The sequence below is a fragment of the Lithobates pipiens genome, unplaced genomic scaffold, assembly GCF_037356315.1.
Source record: "Lithobates pipiens isolate NorthernLeopardFrog02 unplaced genomic scaffold, aLitPip1_a1.2 Scaffold_18, whole genome shotgun sequence".
NCBI lineage: Eukaryota > Metazoa > Chordata > Amphibia > Anura > Ranidae > Lithobates > Lithobates pipiens.
Window position 1 is genome coordinate 195,340,983 of NW_027507758.1, and position 22,112 is coordinate 195,363,094.

General features: G+C 46.0%; 1 protein-coding gene across 4 annotated transcripts in view; it reads right to left on the reverse strand.

Annotated features, from left to right (window-relative positions):
- The window catches only part of THUMPD2 (THUMP domain 2 tRNA and snRNA guanosine methyltransferase), a 327,697-nt gene that overhangs the window by 302,181 nt on the left and 3,404 nt on the right, over positions 1-22,112 (reverse strand). For all 4 annotated transcript variants that reach the window (XM_077486497.1, XM_077486496.1, XM_077486498.1 and 1 more), the window contains exon 2: positions 11,867-11,999. In XM_077486497.1, the coding sequence (XP_077342623.1) occupies positions 11,867-11,999 (133 nt within the window). The remainder of the gene's footprint in view (positions 1-11,866; positions 12,000-22,112) is intronic.

Sequence of the window (22,112 nt, forward strand, 5' to 3'; positions counted from 1 at the left end):
CTTATAGTGTAAGCTCTTCTGAGCAGGGCCCTCTTAATCCTTTTGTATTTTATTGTATTATAACTGTATTGTGTCCTTTATATTGTAAAGCACTGCATAAACTGTTGGCACTATATAAATCCTGTAGAACAGCTACTCGTCTGAAAAGGTCCTTCAAAGATTGACAAAATCCTATAGCCGCCACTGCTGGTTGCGCTCCCAACGTGGCAATAGCAAATACAGCCTTTAGTAAAGGGTCCAACTTCTTATCTGCTGGATCCTTAAAAACGTGCCCATGGTCTACCGGACAGGTGAAAATTCTATTTACAGAATAGCAGCAGATTGTTGGTGTTTGAAAAGTTTTAAATGTTTATTGTGTGACTATTAGTCAAACAATAACCCCGAGACTGATTTTTAAAATGACTTCGGAGCACGTTGTTTTGTTTTAACAAACTCCACAGTAAGTTGTAGGATGATTAGGCTTAACTATACATGGTAGCACAAGATTGTACAGGAAACCCTGATTAGCCAAAATAAAGTACCATCGTATACCAGGCACTCTGTTTCCTCAGCCAATAGAAGCATAGAGGCTGTATTATTGTAGGTATTAGAAGGGGGAATATACATTCCTTTGTGTGAGTCTTACTGGATTTTTTGCCCTGTAAGCTTCTCCCTTTTGTGTGACACATCAGAAATAAAATTGTCTGCTTCTCAATACAAATGGAGTTTGATCACAAGAGAAGAATATTCCTGACAGTTGGCATACTCCACTTTGTTGTAAACGTTTTCTCCACTGGGTATAAAAATAAAAAAATCTTTTTTGGAGGAACAAAAACCCGATCAGGGTGATCCCAGTCAGCATACACTATCTGTGTCAATAGCGGGTACAAGGGAAAAGCCTAAGAACTCTGCAGAGGCAAGCTTCCGACACTTCCAATGGAGGTAACAAACCCAGACTGAACCAACTGTCAGAGACTGAACAGCTGAAAATGGCCCCTCAAAACCCAACTCTTCAGAAAAGGAATACGCCACCTGACCCTCCTCCAGGTCATTTAAAGTAACTTCTTACACATCCCCTGCCCAATTCTGTTCCACTACAGGGGGTTCAGGGGAGGGAGATCTTTCACTCCTCACCTTTCCCCACTGGAAAACAGGCAATCATACTGGCTTTTACCTTCCAGACGAGCTAAAGCTGATGCCAAATTCAGATTGGTCAGTTACCTCTGGCCTTTCGGGAGAAGCTGACAAAGTGGAAGCATGACTAGGATCCTCCAATCCTGACGGTGGCTTACTCACACCTCTTCCTGCTGTGTCCCCCCCCATATTTCTCTTTTGGGAAGACATTGCTCCAAGCAAATACTGGATTACAAAAAAAACCCTGTGCACCCAATTCTTTTTTTTTTTTTAAATCAGAAAATAACTTTTATTTTGCTTGTTGCACAGTACAAATTATTCACCAGACAGTGCAGAAAAAGACATAAGGAAACAAAGGCAAAACATTGATTACAACGCAAGATGCAGTGAGAGAATAATCAAGTCCCAAAAAGGATGATTTCACAACCCATTCCCTTGCATTTGTGCATTTAATCCCTTTCGGTACATACCCTCGTTATTCCCAGGTTCTTATTACAACGTACCATTATTCTGTCCACTGACTCTCCCCATCATTCCTTATACACCAGGCTATCCACTGTGCAACAATTCCAATATCATGTATCTTAGATAGAAAAAAACCTTAGCAACTAATATGTCAAAAACAACATTACATTCAAAGTAACCCTTTGCAGTACTTTTAGTTTCCTGTGTACACATTCTAGATAAGAGCAGCATAATAAAGTGGTATTCCAACGTTCCCTCCTCCAATAGCAGAAATGCCTTATTTTCGTACGGCTCACTCTCTGACTCTATCAGCAGCCTATGGGCAATCGTGCTCCGAGCGTTTATCCCAAAATCAGTCTATCTTTGATAAGTTGGTAGGGGACCAACCCCCGGAACCTCCAGCCATGCTTGCCACATTAAATAAAAATTTTGTGAGACTTTCCTATGCTGGTATGTTAATTTTTCTTTAATTAATAAGTTGCTCACACTGTCCACCCATTGCCCCCTGGTAGGCACCCTTGGGGGTAATCCACCGTTGGGCAATCAGTTTACGTGCCTCATAGAGCAGTCTGAGGACTGCGGTGCGTGTGTGTGAAGTCAGCGTATCATCTTCCAGGGCACCCAGCAGACAGACGGCTGGATCCATTGGGATGGTCACACTATATACTGTAGAAATCATAGCTGTAACCTCCTTCCAGAATCTAAAAAGCTGGGGGCACTTCCACAGCATATGAAGAAGATCACCATGGTCTGTCTCACACTTTGGGCACAGGGGGGAATCTGATGCCCCATGAGTGGAGTCTCTTGGGTGTCCTATAGGCCCTATGTAACAGGTATAATTGTGACAATTTGTGGGACGCTGACAGTGATACCAAAGGGGGTCGCTGCTAGACACAATTCCCATTTTTCCCCATCAATGGGGCCAAGATCTGCCTCCCACCCGTCTACATGGCAGCTCAGCAGGGTCCTGTATTCGTGCAAGGAGTATACTGTAGCAGCTCGAGATCATCCCCTTCCTGTCCTTCATAAGGATGGATTGAAGAATAGCGTGATCTGCAGGCCGCAGCACAGTGGACCTTGCCTGTATTTGCAGCGCATGGCGCAGCTGTAGGTATTTAAAGAAATTGTTGTGCGGAACCCCAAATTCTATTTGAATATCAGAAAACAACTTAAATATATGACCTGCATACAGCTGGGAGACATACTTAATACCCGCCCTTTCCCAGTTGCCGAAGCCTGTCAGTTTCTGGAGTTCTTTGAATTGTTTGTTGCGCCATATAGGCGTGTCGGGCAAGTACCCCCGTAATCCGAGTGTCTTTTTGACATACGGCCACAGAGTATTCAACAGTTGCACAGTGGGGGCCTTTGAATCTAGGTGCGGGTAACCCGCCTCCAACCTCGTGAGTGCAGTTTCGTTGTCCCCCTTAATGTCTAACAGTTTACGGTTAGGGTCGGTCAGGTCTGTCAAACCCCACCCCCCTAGCTGTTGCAGTTGGGATGCTAAAAAGTAAGTCCTGGGATGCGGGACCGCCATCCCACCTTCTTCCTTAGTGTACTGGAGGGTAGATAACTTAATCCTAGCTGCTTTTTTCCGCCAAATCAACTCCCGAAATTGCGACTCAATTTTTTCAAACCATCTCCTAGGGATCCACACCGGGGAATTATGGAATATATATATATATATATATATATATATATATATATATATATATATATATATATATATATATATATATATATATATATATATATATATATATATATATATATATATATATATAGTAATTGCGGAGCCCAAATCATTTTAATTAAGTTAATTCTCCCGGCAATCGATAGAGGTAGTTTGCACCAGGCCGTGCATTTTTTCCTAAAGTTGCCAAGAAGGGGGGCCAAGTTGCCCGCAATATAGTGGGAAGGGTCCGGGGTCACCTGCACCCCCAAATACTTAAATTCAGTCACTATCTGGACCATCGCCGCACAACCAGGGAGAGGGATGGGTAAGGGGGTCTAAAGGCATCAGCACTGACTTATCCCAATTAATGGCAAAACCTGGCAATTCCCCAAAGGCCTTAATAAGGCCCATAACTGCCTGCAAAGATCCCTGCGTGTCACCTAGGTACAGCAGGGTGTCGTCAGCGTACAGGGACACCACATCCGTACCCATAGACCTTTGGAACCCAATTATATCTTTGTCCCCGCGTATCCTAGCTGCCAGTGGCTCCAGAGCTAGAGCAAACAACAGGGGTGATAGAGGGCACCCCTGCCGAGTGCCCCTGTACAATGAAAACGGTTCCGACAAGTCCCCATTCACCCTAAGTCTCGCTGTGGGCCTAGCATATAGCAACTGAACCCATTTAATAAAAGTGTCTCCCAGTCCCATACACCGCAGCACTTGCCACAGATAAGGCCACTCACTGTCGAAGGCCTTAGCTGCGTCAAGGGAGAAAATTGCTCTGTTGCCAGTGTTGTCTGTTGGGATTTGCAGGTTCAAAAAGAGCCTCCTAACATTTTGTGCTGTGGATCTAGAAGGGATAAATCCGGATTGGTCTTTATGCACCAATTTATGTATCACCTTGGCCAGTCTGTTCGCCAATACCCTCGCCAGCAGCTTGATATCCGCTGTCAGCAAGGATATAGGCCTATACGAGCCCGGGATCTAGCCTCCTTGCCTGGTTTCAACAAGACCACAATAATTGCCTCATTCATGGAACTCGGCAGAGACCCTCGCTCAAGAGCCTCAGTATAAACTTTCAAAAGGGTGGGGAGTAAAGTACAGGGGTACCGTTTATAAAATTCAGACGGAAGGCCATCCATCCCTGGCGATTTGTTATTTTGGGAGTGTGACAGAGCCACACCAAGCTCTTCCTCTGTCAGTGGCGCATTAAGCATGGCAGTGTCTTCTAATGACAGGGCCGGGAGTTCGCTTCTATTTAGAAAGTCCCCAATCTCTCCTTCCGTGGGTCTCACTTTAGATGTATACAGGTCCTCATAGAAATCTTTAAAAACACGAACAATGTCTGAGGTGGAAGAATATTCAATCCCCTGGTCGTCGCAGATAGCCGAAATGGTGGAAGACGACTGTTGCGCTCGCGCCATAACCGCCAGCATATGTCCAGTCGCCTCACCCTCTTCAAAGTGTGTTTGTCGCAGAAAAAAGCGCTTATTTTCAGCCAGCTGCAACGCCAGTTGCCTAGACATGGATTGTGCTCCCAACCATGCCCCTTTTGTGTCGTCTGTGGGATTGGCAATATACCTGTCTTCTGTTTCGGAGACCACTCCGCGCACCGTCACCTCCCAAGCTTTAGTGTCTGTTTTAATTCGATTGATAATTTGTATGCATTGCCCCCTTGTGTAAGCCTTCAAGGCATCCCACACCACCCCCAGATTCGTAGTGTCAACATTATCCAGTAGAAAGGTTTTAAATCGCTTCCCGGAGTGGATCTGGCTCCGGGAACAGCGTAAGCCAGAAGGGGTTAAGCTTCCAAACCGTGCGCCCAACCATATCGGGAAAAGATACCCGAATGCGGAGCGAGGAGTGGTCAGAAAGGTGTCTGTCAGCGTAGTCCGAGTCTTTAATATGTGGCAACATCCTGTCATTACCCAGGCCCAGGTCTATTCTACAAAGGCCTCCATAGGAGGCCGAGTGGCAAGAATACTTTTTAAGGTTCGGGTTCCTACTACGCCATAAGTCGGTCAGCCCCAATTCCTGCAATACCCTGGCAAAAGGAGTACAACCCGCTGCGCCAGGCTCCACGTTACTGGGTATGGGGAATTTGTCTTTGGTATGACTCAAATAGTTGTTGAAGTCTCCCACTGCCAGCAGTGGAACCTCCTGATATTGTGCCATAAATTTTGCCAGGCTCCCGAGAACCCCCGCCGAGTACGGCGGAGGCACATAAATATTAGCCAGGATACAGACACACAACACTTGCATTCATTGATTTTAAATGGCGTAATACAGCTATTTTTTTCACCGGATTACCTAGACCCCGCACATTCCAAGTGAGGACATTTAGCTCAACCGCCATTGGGGCCTACCACAAATAATGTCAGGATAACATACCATACTCGGTACGACCCCACCTCCAAAAAGGACATGGCATTGCACCAAGGAAGGGTTACAGTTAATAGAGCATCAAAATTACCCAGTTTACAAATAAATATCCGTACATAGGCAAGCATCATGACTACCATGAGCAGAGGAGTGGAAAAGTCAAAAAAGGAGCAGTAGAAACCTTGGAACACTTTGCGGTAGAAACCTTGGAACACTTTGCGATTGTAGATGACAGACTGCAAGCTCAGTTCTATGTGTGGGACCAACAGGGCCCCCAGCCGCTTGGGCTGCGTAACAAACAAACCCCCTTCGTCTGCTGAGGGGGGGGGGGGGGGGAAGGCAGAGGAAGCTCCCATGAAACCCACAGGTTAGTTCAACTAGGAGCTTCACATCAACGGCACCTGAAGAGTGCGCCGGCCGTGTCGCGTAGGGTGTATCGTGACAGTTGGTCTCCTTTTGCCGCCTTACTCCTATTGTAGGACAGATATCAGACATGTAGTAGAAAAAAAAAAAAAAAGGGGGGGGGGGGATAAAAAATTGTTCAAACAGAACGAGCCCGTACATGGCCATTGAAGAATTAGAGGTAGTTACTTCAAGGCAGTCAGCGGCGTCCAGGTCCCCAGGGTCTTCTCAGGCTGGGGCGTTATGTTGCACTCGGTTAGCTTTGAGGGCCCTATCTTCTCTGTCCAACCATTGAGCTGCGTTGGTAGGCCGATCAAAAAAATGGGTTTCTCCCAGAGCAACAACTCTGAGGCGCGCTGGGTAAAGCATGGCATAAGGAAGGTTAAGCTCCCGCAGTCTTTTCTTCACATCAATGAACTTTGCACGTTGCTTCTGCAGCTCAGCTGAAAAATCTGGGTATAAGGAAACTTTAGCGTTGTCGATAGCCAGTGTGCCTCCCATGGTTCTGGCCTTGGATAGTATAGCGTCCCTGTCCTTGTAATTCAACAGTTTAAAGAGGAAAGCCCTAGGATGATTGCCCGGGGGCAGGGGCCTGGACGGAACTCTGTGCGCGCGTTCAACCGCAAAGAGTGGAGAAAAGGCCTCTTTGCCAAATACTGTAAGCAGCCAATTCTCAATAAATGCAACCGGGTCTTTGCCCTCAGCCCGCTCCGGGATGCCTATTGCACGGATGTTGTTTCGTCTCATGCGATTTTCGAGGTCATCTAGACGAGACGCATGCTGTGCAGTAAGGTGACAGTTGTATTGCAGGTCTCTTTGCATAGGGGGGGGATATCATCCTCTATAGCACTCACTCTGCCTTCAATGGCTGCCGTGCGTTCCCGCAGCTTTTGCATGTCCTGCCGCACATAAGAAATCTCAGCTTTCACCCCTTTCACTTCAGTAGCAAGTGCTGAGATAGACATATTGCAAGCGGTTACAGCGGAGAAAATGTCCCTGAGAGTGGGTTCCGTGCCATCAGATGGAGAGGGAAGGGAAGTAGGCCCCACCAAGCCGCCCCGTGGTGTACTCACAGCGTTCCAGGCCGGGGACAATCCCTCTGCATCCTCCAGCGGGACCGTGTCATCTGCAGCCGAGTGATGGCTCATGGCATCCCCAGCACCTGAGGGGGGAGAGGGCACCCCTTTCGAGGCTTTACCTCCATAAAGAAGCTTCTGGGCAGCCTCCCTGTATTGATCCCTGGAGGAGCGCTGTGGCAAGGCGCCATCTTGGGAGAGTTCGGCCTGCATGCTCCGGGGGTCTTTACCGCTCCTGGACATGGATTTAAGCGTCCCGGATCCCCTCGGGACATGTCGCCGCCTCCGCGGTATCGTGGCGGTCACAGCGGGGCTCGCTCCGGAGCGTGTCCTCAAATATACCGGATAAGTGTCAGGATTTTCGGCGGAGCAGGAGAGAAGTGTGACCGTCTACATGCGCCGCTAAGCCACGCCCCCCCTCCTGTGCACCCAATTCTAATGCCAAGCTGTGATCCAGCTCATAGCAGCTATTACAGCTCAGCCTAGAACCCAGTACTGGTGTCTGTTAATGCCTGTATCCACACACTACAGTGACTCATATGCCCAGTAGCAGGCTGCTCTGTGTCCCCTCTGGCAGAGTCCACGTGCAGGGAATACCCCCTTAAATATTCGGCGTTTCAGCATCTCTGTGCCTGTACGATGTCCACGCTCATTTCCTCCGTGCACATCCGCTGCATTTAAGCCACGCCTCCAGCATCCTGCACACCCGCCTGCTCCATGTGCATGTTTGCAGTTCTGTCCTGGCTGATGCCACTGCCTACTTCTGGAGGAGGGGGAACAGCCACTGGGCCTTCAGGAGACACCAGATGAGAGACCTGCTGTGTGGGCCGGGAGAGAGCTCCCCACCGCCTATCGGGCTTACTGAGCGGTTCTGGGAATGTGAAGTATGGGAAACATGCCAGGAATGAAAACATCCTGCCTGGACACAGCAGCACTGCTATCTAGTGGGTGATTTCAGGCAAGACACTGGTTACTGTAGGCTTGTTTAACCACTTCCGGACCACCCCCCATACATATGCTGCAGCAGGGTGGCCCGGGTGTGCAAATCGTGCATTAGATACAGTTGGCGCAAACACACACACAAACCTCGGGTCCAGCGGACTGGATGTCCGCCAGCCACCCATGATCGTGTTGGAGGCAGAACGGGGATCTGCCCAAGTAAACAAGGCAGATTCTCATTCTGACAGGGGAAGCAATTGATCAGCTGTTCCCAATGATCAAGAACAGCAATCTCTCTTTACTCCCAGGGGCCCATCCCCGAGTTAGAAAGCACCTCCGTAGGGAACAATTAACCCTTTGATCACCACTAGTGTTAACCCCCTTCCCTGCCAGTGCCATTTATACAGTGATCAGTACAATTTTATAGCACTGCTCGCCGCAATGTTGCAGTCCCACAAAAAAAAAAAAAAAAAAAAAAAAATTTGCAGATTGCCACAATAAACTTAATTTTTTTAAATCCCTAAATCTTTCCCCTATTTTGTAGGCATTATAACTACTGCACAAACGCTTCTTACAGTTTCTTACCAAAAATAAGTAGCAGAAGTCATATTGGCTTAAACTGATGAATTTGTTTTTTTAAATTTTTTGGGATGGGTATTATAGCAGAAAGTAAAGTCTTTCTTCAAAATTGCATTTTTTTTCCTTAAAAAAAGGACGCAGAGATGATCAAATACCACCAAAATAAGGGGGGGGGGGAAAATCTATTGTTTAGGTACAACGTTGCACGACTGCGCAACTGTCAGTTAAAGCGACAGTGCCGTAATGCAAAAAAAAAGAAAAAAAAAAAAAAAATGGCCTGGTCATTAAGGGAGTAAATCCTTCCGGGGCTGAAGTTAACCACTTACAGACTGGAAGATTTTCCTGCTCTTACCCAAAACAATAAATGAATTTACGTTCCCCCCACAAATAGAGCTCTCTTTTGGTGGTGTTTGATCACCTCTGGTTTTTATTTTTGCGTTGTAAACAAAATAAAAAAAATGATTTTAATATATATCCCCATAAATGTTAAAAAAAAAAAAAAAAAAAAAAAAAAAGAACACACACACACACACACACACACACACACACCCTTTCATCAGGTTTAGGCCAATTTATATTCTACATTCCCCCCACCCCCAAAAAAATGCCAATAAGTGTATATTGATTGTAGACGCTATAACTTTTGAGCAAAACCTAACTATGGGGAAGATCAGTGCTATAAAAATGCACTGATTACTGTGTAAATGTCACTGGTAGGGAAGGGGTTAACACTAGGGGGCAATCAAGGGGTTAAATGTGTTCCCTCGTGAGTGTCTTACTACTTCGTAGGAACAAATTATCTGTCTCCTCTCCCCTGACAGAACAGGGATGTGTGCGTACACACACACACACACACACACACACACACACACACACACACACGTTCTGGCTCTCATGCCCGCAATCGTGCCATGTGCATGCGTGCCTCCGGCAGCTCTTAAAAGGGAATGTACCCATATGTTTTGAGGTAATGTGGTACTTTCCAGACGTATATCAGCGTCAGCCGGTTGGCAAGTGGTTAAAATGCACAAATAAGGCTTACCAATCCTGCTAAATTTAGCCAGATATCCAACCTTCAGGGTGGGTCTTGTCTCTCCTGGACCTTCAAGGACTGGGTCCCACTACCTTGGACCCATAAAGCTTCATGCCTAAAAACCTTTGGCATCTTTTCATTACCAAGGATCTGATCCGCAGGATTCAGCATCCAATGGGTTGCATTACAGGCACAACCTTGCTGCTTCCATTCTTATCGAGGCTCAGGTACCATCTATTTTAGGTTCACCAAACGAATGTATTCGAGTGGATAGTCCTTTGATCCTGGTGAGACCCTTTTAAAAGGATAGATCAGAGAGCTACCCACCATAACCATCACATTTAAGACACTGGCGAAAAAAACGAGGTACTTCCTGAATGGGAAGGGGGTGAGGTTATATAGAAGGTGACTTCTTTTCTTTTTGGTTTGTCAGTGTCCATTCACCTATAGATGGCGTATAACCCATATAGTAATTATGGCTGCTCTGTGCCCTGTGGTGTACAAGAAAAAAAAATTAAAAATAAATAAAAGCTGATAAGTTATAATCCTCACTTAAGCAGCATTAACCACTTAAGCCCCGGACCATTTTGCTGGCCAAAGACCAGACGCGATTCGGCACTGCGTCGTCTTAACAATTGCGCGGTCATGCAACGTGGCTCCCAAACAAAATTGTTGTCCTTTTTCCCCACAAATAGAGCTCTCTTATGGTGGTATTTGAATACCTCTGCGGTTTTAATTTTTTTCGCTATAAAACAAAAAAAGCGCAACAATTTTTAAAAAAAAATTCCGATCAGCGCAAGTTCCACTTTAGGGTGGAACCCCGCTTTAAGTGTGTCCTGGGGCATGGCTGTGTGTGACATGTCACTGAACTCTGAGATCAGTGACACTAACACAAGGCAGCATGGGGAAATACTTGTTTACATTAGCAACTCCCCATTCTTCCTCCCCATATGGAAATTGCAGGTATGCCCGCCGAGATAGAGTCCGCGGAACTCGCAGTTCAACTCAGAGGTCACGACTAGCATCGTGCACGCGATGGCACGGCGGCAAATATAAAGAGACGTACAGGTACGCCCATTTGCCTGTCCGTGCCATTCTGCCAACGTACATCAGCGTGCGCCGCTCAGGAAGTGGTTAAACCCAAAAGCAAACACGTATTATAGTGCAGATGACCAATTGTTAGATGTGACGGCTGCAATAGATTTCTTTTATAAGCTTTCTTCTATTTTCATTTGGTGATCCAGCCAGAAAATGTTATTTTTCTAAAGAAGCACTCTTCCAAATATCAGTTTACAGGGAGGAGACAAACCATTTACTACTGACAGGGGTGTTACTGCAATGATCAGCTTTTAACTTGTTTGTGAAAAACTTTTATCCCAAAAAGAAAGAAAAATATGTTTTCTGTAACTGGTTATAAAGTGTGAACTGGAGTTGGCTTCAATGTGTTAGTGTATTTAAATCTGCTAGTACATTTAATTGACGTTGGAAGAGAAGTGTTTAATCCTAAAGTGCATAAAGAGTTCTTTACTGTTAGAGTAGAAAGGAAGGATGCTTTCAGATGTTACTCTTAGCAAACAATGTAGAAAGATCAGGCCGGAGGTTGCATTGAAGTCATTACAATTTTTCAGAAGTGTTCCCAGAAGCGCCGCTTTCTTTTCCAATAGTTATGTACTGTATAGCCCTTTATTATAATCATGTTTGTAAGTAGATTTTAAAGTATTTTAAAACATTTATCTGCTGGGTAATCTTGGTCTCCTTTTTATCAACATAAACACAAGTCTTTCTGCGTGTTAGTGTGGTGGCAGAGGCTCCTGTGGCACACTATTATACTATACACAATTAACATAGTGCTAACAGTTTGCCTTTGTTTTGTGAAGCGCTGCACAGACATTAGTTACATTACAATTTGGTACAAGAGGAATGAGAGGGCCCTGCTCATTAGAGCTTACAATCTTTTAATTGATAACATAATAGACTTAAACATTGCTCATAAGGATTCACCTGCAGTGGGAATTCTGTTTGCACTTTTCTTTCACCCACAGGTATTTTGGATTTGTCAACAATTGCGCAGGTATTTATTATTGTTTAATTATGATAGTGCAGCACTATCGTGATGCATGGGGAAAATCCTAGGCCTCTATTTGCTGTCTGTAAAAAGGAAGAGGAAGAGGAAGAAGAATTCTCTTTTTTTTTCTAAAAACTTACCTTTATGTTTAGCAAGATTAACTGGTGGCCCCTTCATTAGGAGCAAAAACATTCTCTCTGCAGATTTCACATTTTTTATTGTATTCAAATCTGGCTTTCCAGTGAAGAAGATTTTTCCTGGAAGAGTTTCCACCTAGGGGAAAAAAAAAAAAAAAAAAACCCACGTTATTTTTAGGCTGTAGCAATTTTAAATTCAAATTCAATCTTCATTCAAAAATTAAATCTCACTATTATGGAAAAAGATTTTTGTACTCACCATAAAATCCTTCTCTGAAGGCCATTGACTGACAGCTCCAGTAATCTTGACAGTAGGGTTCCTTCAGGAGACGACTAGGCAGAACATGTAACACATGTGAAAAAACATAACATTACAGTTCCGCCCAGGGGGCGGTCCCTCTGGTACTAACCCCTCAGCCTGCTTCCTGTAGCTCAGTACGTCAACAAGCAGTATAACATAAACCAATAGAGGAGGGTGCTGTGCCCATCAATGAACTTCAGAGAAAAGGATTTTACGGCGGAGTACAAAAATCCTATTTTCTCTTTCGTTCATTGACGGGCACACCTCCAGTAATGTTGACCGTAGGGACGTCCCAAAGCAGTGTCATAACGAGGGGTGGGAACAGCAGTAACTTTTAAAAACAGAGGAAGAGTGCAGAATTGCAACATTACACGGTCGCCTGCAAAACATGCATTCGAAGATGCGCTTACATACACTTTGTAGAATTTGGTAAAAGTGCAAACGGACGACCAAGTCACCGCCTTACACACTTGAGCGACTGATGCTCGATGTTGGAAAGCCCAAAGAGCTTCCAATTGCCCTGGTGGAATGGGCCGTGACAGGAAAGGGGGACACCTGCCCCTTCAAAGCGTGTGGCCTGTACCACAATCTGTCTGATCCACCTGGAAAATGGTGAGCAACGAGACCGCCACACTTTTTTTGGACCAGCTACTGAAACGAAAAATTTGACTTCCGGAAGGGAGCCGTGGCAGACAGATTTACCCTTCGAGCCCGGACCACATCCAGGGAATGAAGGGCCACCTCCTTAGGATGTGTTGGTTTAGGACACAGATGGTAACACAAGGCCTCCATTGATGTGAAATGGCAAAACCACCTTATCCTTATGGATAACCAGATAGGGCGACTTGCAAGACAAGGCCGCCAGTTCAGAAACCCTCCTGGCCAATGTAATGGCCACTAGGAAGACCACTTTCTGCGAAAAAGTCAACAAGGGAATTTCCCTGATGTTCTCAAATGGCAGTTTCTGAAGCGCCGATCCCACGGGGGCAAAGGTGGACGCACCGGAGGGACTACATGCCGGACCCCTTGAATAAAAGTGCTCACTAGAGAGTGAGATGCCAGGGGTCATTGGGGCGGGGGAGAAGCCAAAAGCTGATATTTGTCCCTAAATGGTGCTTAAAGACAATTTTTGGTCTACGCCTCGCTGTAGGAACAGCAGGATCCTGGAAACGGAATAGATGTGCAGATGCCACCCCTTCTCATACATGGAGATGTGGGCCTTCCAGGTATGATGGTATACAGTGGTGTGAAAAAGTGTTTGCCCCCTTCCTCATTTCCTGTTCCTTTGCATGTTTGTCACACTTAAGTGTTTCGGAACATCAAACCAATTTAAACAATAGTCAAGGACAACACAAGTAAACACAAAATGCAATTTGTAAATGAAGGTGTTTATTAAAAGGTGAAAAAAATCCAAACCATCATGGCCCTGTGTGAAAAATTATTGCCCCCCCTTGTTAAAACATACATACATACATAACTGTGGTTGTCCACACCTGAGTTCAATTTCTCTAGCCACACCCAGGCCTGATTATTGCCACACCTGTTCACAATCAAGGCATCACTTAAATAGGAGCTGCTTGACACAGTAAGGTCCACCAGAAGATCCTTAAAAGCTACACATCATGCCGAGACCCAAAGAAATTCAGGAACAATTGAGAAAGAAAGTAATTGAGATCTATCAGTCTGGAAAGGGTTATAAAGCCATTTCCAAAGCTTTGGGAATCCAGCGAACCACAGTGAGAGCCATTATCCACAAATGGCGAAGACATGGAACAGTGGTGAACCTTCCCAGGAGTGGCCGGCCGCCCAAAATTACCCCAAGAGCGCAGCGACGACTCATCCAAGAGGTCACAAAAGACCCCACAACAACATCCAAGGAACTGCAGGCCTCACTTGCCTCAGTTAAGGTCAGCGTTCATGCCTCCACCATCAGGAAAAAAGACTGGGCAAAAATGGCCTGCATGGCAGAGTTCCAAGGAGAAAACCACTGCTGAGCAAAAAGAACATCAAAGCTCGTCTCAATTTCTCCACAACACATCTTGATGATCCCCAAGACTTTTGGGACAACATTCTGTGGGCCGATGAGACAAAAGTGGAACTCTTTGGAAGGTGTGTGTCCAAGTATATCTGGCGTAGAAGGAACACTGCATTTCATAAAAAGAACATTATACCAACAGTAAAATATGGTGGTGGTAGTGTGATGGTCTGGGGCAGTTTTGCTGCTTCAGGACCTGGAAGACTTGCCGTGACAAAAGGAACTATGAATTCTGCTGTCTACCAAGAGATCCTGAAGGAGAATGTCCGACCATCTGTTCGTGTACTCAAGCTGAAACAAACTTGGGTTCTGCAGCAGGACAATGATCCTAAACACACCAGCAAGTCCACCACCGAATGGCTGAAGAAAAACAAAATGAAGACTTTGGAGTGGCCTAGCCAAAGTCCTGACCTGAATCCTATTGAGATGTTGTGGTATGACCTTAAAAAGGCTGTTCATGCTCGAAAACCCTCTAATGTAACTGAATTAGGACAATTCTGCAAAGATGAGTGGGCCAAAATTCCTCCAGGACGCTGTAAAAGCCTCATTGCACGTTATCGCAAACGCTTGGTTGCAGTTGTTGCTGCCAAGGGTGGCCCAACCAGTTATTAGGTTTAGGGGGCAATCACTTTTTCACACAGGGCCATGATGGTTTGGATTTTTTTTCACCTTTAATAATAAACACCTTCATTTACAAATTGCATTTTGTGTTTACTTGTGTTGTCCTTGACTATTGTTTAAATTGGTTTGATGTTCCGAAACACTTAAGTGTGACAAACATGCAAAGGAACAGGAAATGAGGAAGGAGGCAAACACTTTTTCACACCACTGTATCTTCCCATAAGATGTCCATGCCCTTGACACAGAAGGTATTCTCGCAACGGTATTCGCCAGTGAGCATCCACAACCAAACAAACTAGGTTGGCGTACCAGGGACGCCGAGGCCAATCAGTATCACTGGAATCCCCTCGGCCTCCACTCTGCAGAGCAGAAGTGGTAACACTTTTAGCAGAGGAAAGGCGTATAACTGATGGTACTGACCCCATGGAGCCACCAGCGCATCAGACACGTCTGCCCAAGGATCTCTGTCCTGGATATTAATCTCCGCGCGTTCCGATTGAGACGGGAGGCCAGGAGATCGACATCTGGTGTGCCCCACTGCAGACACAGCAGCCTGAACACCTCTGGGTGCAACGGCCATTCTCCTGGGTCCAGCATCTGGCGACTTAGGTAGTCCGCCTGCCAATTTTCCACCCCCGGGATGTAAATGGCTGGGAGGGCCGGAATGTGTCGCTCTGCCCACTGAAGTATGCGAGCAACCTCCCGAGCAGCGGCTGAGCTTCTTGTTCCCCCTTGGTTATTTATGTACACCACAGCCGTGGCGTTGTCGGACGCCCTTGAAGACACGTCAACCACGTGTGGAGGCACAGCCTGATCGCTCTCAATTCGAGCAGATTGATTGGCAACCTGGATTCGTCCATCAACCAGAGGCCCTGAGCCGACTGAATCCCCATCACATCACCCCAACCTGAGAGACTGGCGTCCGTAGTGATCACCGTCCATGTCAGAGGAAGGAACGATTTCCCGGACTAAATCATCAGGGACCTCAACCACCAGATCAGAGAGAGTCAGTCTGACTGACTGGCAGGCTCACCTGGACCTGTCGATCCAGGGACAACAGAGATTTGTCCCATTTCGTCAAAATTTCCTTCTGCAGGACTCTGGTGTGGAACTGGGCATAAGGCACTGCCTCGAAGGAAGCTACCATGAGCCCCAGTACTCGCATGCAAAAGCGGAGTGATGACCACTTGCGGTTCATCAGTAGTTTGACCGCAAATCTGAGAGTCTACAATTTGTCTGAGGGGAGAAAGACCCTCACCTCCCTGGAGTCCAATAGTAAACCCAGCCGGCAGTTGATGAAAGATCCTGAGATCTTCTATCTTGCACAATCTAGGCAAAATAAAAAAAAAAGAGTTATGCCTGGGAGCAGGGAGGGTTGTTAGCACAGGGTCTGCCCCCCAGGGCGGGACTAAAGTTCTGTGTATTGTGTTACAATTTTTGCCTAGTTCTCCTAACGGCAGGCTAACAAACCCATTTAGTTACAGGGGAGAGCTATGTCGGTCTGTGAATATAAAAGAAAAATTGTGTTTTACACGGCCTTTTACACCAGAAAGGCGATACTTATGAAGTGGAAGGACCCGCCCCCCCCGCCCAACAAATCAGGGCCATCAAACTTCACTGCTGCCTTTCTGATAAGTAACCAACAAAGCTGCAATACAGGACAGTCCACATACAGACCTCAATCTTGTGTATGTCTGATGTGCAGCAATATAACCATTATGAGCAGAGATGTCACTAGACTCGATGTGCATTTCTGCTGTGCAGCACAAAACCAGGAAGTACAGACCACCTTCACTGTTGTATTTTTCTGATCTGTAGCCAAACAAAGCAGTACCTTTAGGATATAAAGGACAGCAAACAAGCTTCAGTGCAGTGCATTTCTGATGTACAGCAATATAGCCCTTATGAGCAGAGATGTCACAAATCTCAATGTGTATTTCTGCTGTGCCACAAAAACATCCCAGCAAGGACAGACATTCACTACCGAGGTCTACTGGTGTGCAGCTAATGAGGAGTCATGGTCTATCCCTTTATGAAATAACCAACAGGCAATTTATTTCATAGGCATAGCCTGGGCTGTAGATACTAAACCTTCACCACCAGTGAAGGAAAAAATCCTAAAAATGGTTGGACACCCTACTATAGTAGTAGTTGTCCTACCTTACACCTCCATAGACCAAGCAAACGCTAGCCAGCTCATACTCAGGTGGGGCTGATTAGCAACTAAAGTCTCAATGAGCCCAGCCCTAGAGACCAATTTAAAGACAGCCTCTAGAAGAGGTGGTTACCAATTTAGCCTGGAGGTAAATAGCTACTTGCAGGCTTCAAACAAGCCATCATGTAGCTCTTGCATAGGTTTGCACAGAAAATCCTCAATTAAAAGAATGTAGGAAGTGATCTATGGTAAATCGCCTTTAGATCTGCCACCGAGTGGATTGTAGCCCAAAACAACAAAAAAGGTTTTTCTTACCTCCTACACTATAGTACAACCAAAGTGTAAAGGTGGAGTGGGAGGTTGGAGCTTATGAAAGTTACCTATAGCAAGCCACCCCCAAAAAGGAGGAGCTGTCACAAGGGAACCCCTACCGTGCCACACAGAAGCTTGGTCCCTGCCCATCGTTGAATGTTAGGTCAGCTTTTAAGCATCTTGAAGCAACTTCAGATTCCTAGCAGCTGGGCTAATAGGGCCGGTAACCTAGTGCACCTGCTGACCAGGGGAGCTTCTGAATCCACCAACCACTGCCCAATTAACTTGTTCAGTGGTATACCTGGCTTGTAAGTAACTTTTTGTATCTACCAGGTCCCCTCTGTACGCTATATTCATCCCTATTAATGTATCACAACTGGGCATGTAGGGAGAGGCTGGCAGCCTACTGTTGCGATAACCAGTGTCTCTGCTGTAAGAGGGAGCTGTGGCTGGTGGTTTTAGCAGTGGCGTCTGGGCTATTTGTATCCCGACCCCAGGTTCTGCACTGGGCCAATCAGCATATACAAGGGGAAGGGGGAGAAATGCCTTACCTACCTCTTTCCCATCTGAGGTGGTTTAGGCACACTCGTTCCTCGGCACCACCTGTCCACCATATAGTGTCTCTGATGTAAGAAGGGGCTGGTCTTTTTAGCAGAAGCTTCTGGGCTATTTGAATCCAAACCCCAGGGGAGATTATCTCAAATGCCCAGAAACCCTCTGGCTGGAATTCGGGATTTTGCAGCTGAATTCCCAAGGCAAAAAGGAAAGTACTCACAATTGTCGTCCCCTTTTGCCACAGCCAGCGGGCTTCCTTTTCCATCCTTATGGTCCACACACAAGGAGGATAGCTGCCAAAGTGCCCCCCACCCAATTGCTGTCCCCATAGGGAGGTGCAAGGTTAGGCTGTGTCCTACACTGCACCAGTCAGTATATACACTGGGGGGGGGGGGGGGGGGGGGCAATGCCTTCCGTTCCTCATTCCCATCTGAGGTGGTTAAGGCAGACATCCACTGTAATGGTGCCTCCTCGCTTTAGCACCTGCTCCTGCTGACTCTCGGCCTTCCCTCCTGGGTAAGAACGCCACCGCCATTTTCCCGAAGTTTGAAAATGATGCGGGTGCTTGCCGCGGCTCCCTCTCCAGCAGCCCACGTGAGCTACCGGGGGCCCAGGAGTCAGGGACACAATGCCCCTGGAAAGAGCCGATGGCCAGCACCCCCATCTGAACAGCCACCTGGACAGGTAAGGAGGGGAGACAGGATAATGGCCCCTGAAGTTCTGGGTACACCACTGTACCCAGGGTCCTTCAGCTCTCAAGGGGGCTCTTCCAATTTCTGCTGCCCCCCCCCCCCCCCCCCCCCGAGGAAAAGATAGCGGAATCCCCCCAGGAAGGATAAGAATATCCTACCAGACCCAGAGGCTTCCCAAACTTGTGGTCCGGAGACCACCAGCCCCAAGCTTCCGCTGTGTAGGGAGAAACAATCAAAAACTGAGGATCAAGGGGGAAGGGTGTGGACTTAAAACAGCTGTCGATAGATTGTGTTTCCTGTAGGGAGGAGCCTCTTATCTCTCAGGTGTGCCGTCCTGGAAGATGATTTGAGAAAAAGTGATTTATACAAATAGTAGGTTTATAATCAAAACCATGTATAAACATGTATTAGTGAATGGCTTCACTTTATACATGTGCACAAATGTCTCAGAAAATTATTATATTTATGATTGCTCAAATATATCATGAAAAGTTCAAAACAGCATAAGGAAAAAAATAAATAAATTAAAAAAAAGGGAGTAAAGCCAAAAGCAGTAAAGGGAAGCCATCAAAAAATTTGAAAAAACAGAAAAAGGGTTTAATCACTCGACCTGCCGAGTCTGTCCACTAGATGTCTCCCTATGTCTTTTTATTATTCTGATAAAGTTTAGACAGGGTTTTTTGTATATTTTTTAAAGTGGTTGTAAACCCTTACAACACACTTTGACCTACAGGTAAGCCTAGATCAAAGCTTACCTGTAGGTCCAAGAAATATCTCCTAAACCAACACGGTTTAGGAGATATTTGCCGAAAGACAGGCACCGCTGTCTACAGCGCATGCGCCATAGACAGCGGCGCGCAGGCGCGGCACCATCATCGGCAAATATGCCACGCGTGGCGGCTCCCGTGCACATGCACGGGAGTGACGTCATCGCGGCTTCGCCGAATGAGTGACAGAGCAGCGAGACCCACCGACAAGATGGATGCGCCGGACTACAGGGGACAGCGGTGACATCGCTGGCTCCTGTGTCAGGTAAGTGACACATAATGGACTACTATGCGATGCAAGAAAATCTGAAAATAGTTTCCAGGATTCGAGGAGGTGCTTCATATCTTATGGTCACTTGCTGGCCAGGGCCATCTGGTGAGCGCAATTTGTTGTCACTTTTGGTGAAAAGTCACGAATATTATTTGGAACACCGATTTTATTTCTCACATGGTGTTGGAGTGAAATCACCTATAAAGAATTTGAGCCGTTTTGAACATTCATGATATATTTGAGCAATCATAAAATATATTATTTTTCTGAGACATTTGTGCACATGTATAAAGTGAAGCCATTCATTAATACATGTTTATACACGGTTTTGAATGTGTACATACTATTTGTATAAATCCCTTTTTGCATTTTAATGCAGGGCTCGACAAACCCCGGTCGCCAGGTCGCATTTGCGCCTAGATTTCGTGTCCTGGCGACTGGGGCAACGCTGCTGGGGTATCCTGTCTCCATTTGGACCCCGAACTCCGCCGCGCAATTCCATCGTGCCGCGCCGGCCAGTAATTGAGGCCGCGGCTTTGCGGCCTACTAAAATCTTTCGGTAGTCTGGCGCCATCTTGTGGTGGATGTAGAAATTACACCCTATTCCAATAATGATAATTCCTAATGGAGTGAAGCTCCCTGACTGTTTTTCACTGCCCGCCCATTTCCTTCCCCTAATTAAAATAATTTTTTTTACTTTTTACAAAAAAAAAAAAAAAATAATAATAATTAAATATTATATATATATATATATATATATATATATATATATATATATATATATATATATATATAATTTTTTTTTTTTTTTGTAAAAAGTAAAAAAAATTATTTTAATTAAGGGAAAAAAAAAAAATTATTTGTAATCCTCCCTGCTTGACCCCTTTCACAAGGGCTGTCTGATCAGGTTCACCTGTCAGTTTTTCAGGCGGACCTGATCTAACCCTTAGCGGGGATATGACGTTAAGAAGCGGGAACATGGCGGAAATAAAAGTCACATTCTTTTGTTAACCACTTCGTGCCCGCGCTATAGACAAAAGATGTCTACAGCACGGACACCAATTGCCGGGAGGGCGTCCCTGGACATCCTCCTGTTTACTTCCCCTCTGAACGCCGCCATGGGCGCACATCGGGGAAGTTCTGTGTTGGCCGTGTCCCTTGGATACAGCAAATCACAGATCATGCTAAATGGCCAATCACAGCGGCCATTTAGCACTCAAGCGGTGTGTCCAATGGGAGGTGATCTCATATGGGGGGGGCTGGAGGCTATCTTCCCCTCACTTGTCTCCATGTCAGGCCAGGGACAGGTCCAGATCGCCGTCACGGACCTGGCTCCTAACTTTTTTAGCTGGCTCCCAGATTCCAAACAAATTTGTCAACCCCTGTTTTAATGATTGCATTGGGAGCACCCTTTATCACAGCATTCATGGTTTACATGCTTAGCTTTCAATAGCCTAGAGGCGATTCAGTTCGCATTGTGCGCTATACAAGTATTTAATTCATTCATTCGTGTAATTTAAAGTCCCATCTGTCGAAAACATTTGTGGTTCTTTAATAGATTGGGATGCAGCACGCACCAACTAAATACGATCACCCTTACTCTTTTCTTATTTATATAAACACATACTGCATTTTTAAGCACACCAGTTTCAAAGAGCCCTTAAAGAGGAAGTAAACCCTGATGGGTTTACTTCCTCTTTCATTCCCTGCAAAGGCAAAGCATAATGGACTACTATGCATCGCATAGTAGCCCATTATGTGTCACCTACCTGACACAGGAGCCAGCGAAGTCGCCGCTGTCCCCTGTAGTCCGCCGCATCCATCTTGTTGGTGGGGTCTCGCAGCTCCGCTGCTGTCATTCGGCGAAGCCGCGATGACGTCACTCCTGCGCATGCGCACGGGAGTCGACACGCGCGGCAGCTCCATTCTTTGAAATGCCGCGCTCATTGCGCCTGCGCGCCGCTGTCTACGGCGCATGTGCCGTAGACAGCGGTGCCCGTTTTCGGGCAAATATCTCCTAAACCATATAGGTTTAGGAGATATTGCTTGGACCTACAGGTAAGCCTTAATCTAGGCTTACCTGTAGGTCAAAGTGGTTTGTAAGGGTTTACAACCACTTTAAAGTCTTACTAAGCCCAGGACCCTGTATTCACTATATATGGTCTTCTATAGCAGCAGAACATGGAGGTGCAGTTATTTTAGTAAATATAAACTGCTAATTACCTTTTCTCATCAGCAGTATATAGCAGTCTTGTGACTTCTATCAGCGTCCACCCAAGCACTGTTTAAAGCTTGTAGGAGTTTTCTGACCGTCCTGAGACTGCAGGACCTTCCTCAGACCTGGTCTAAGTGTAATATATGTATAAGTGTAATATATTTCAATATATTTCTAATGACACCCCAAATGAATATCGCAAACAGTGTGTTTGCCTGCACCTGGTCACATGGTGATGTAGTAATACGATTTGGTGTAGTGTGCTTTTTGAAAAGCAGTATATGCACTACTTTGTGCAATCCAGTGCAATTGTACCTTATTCAAA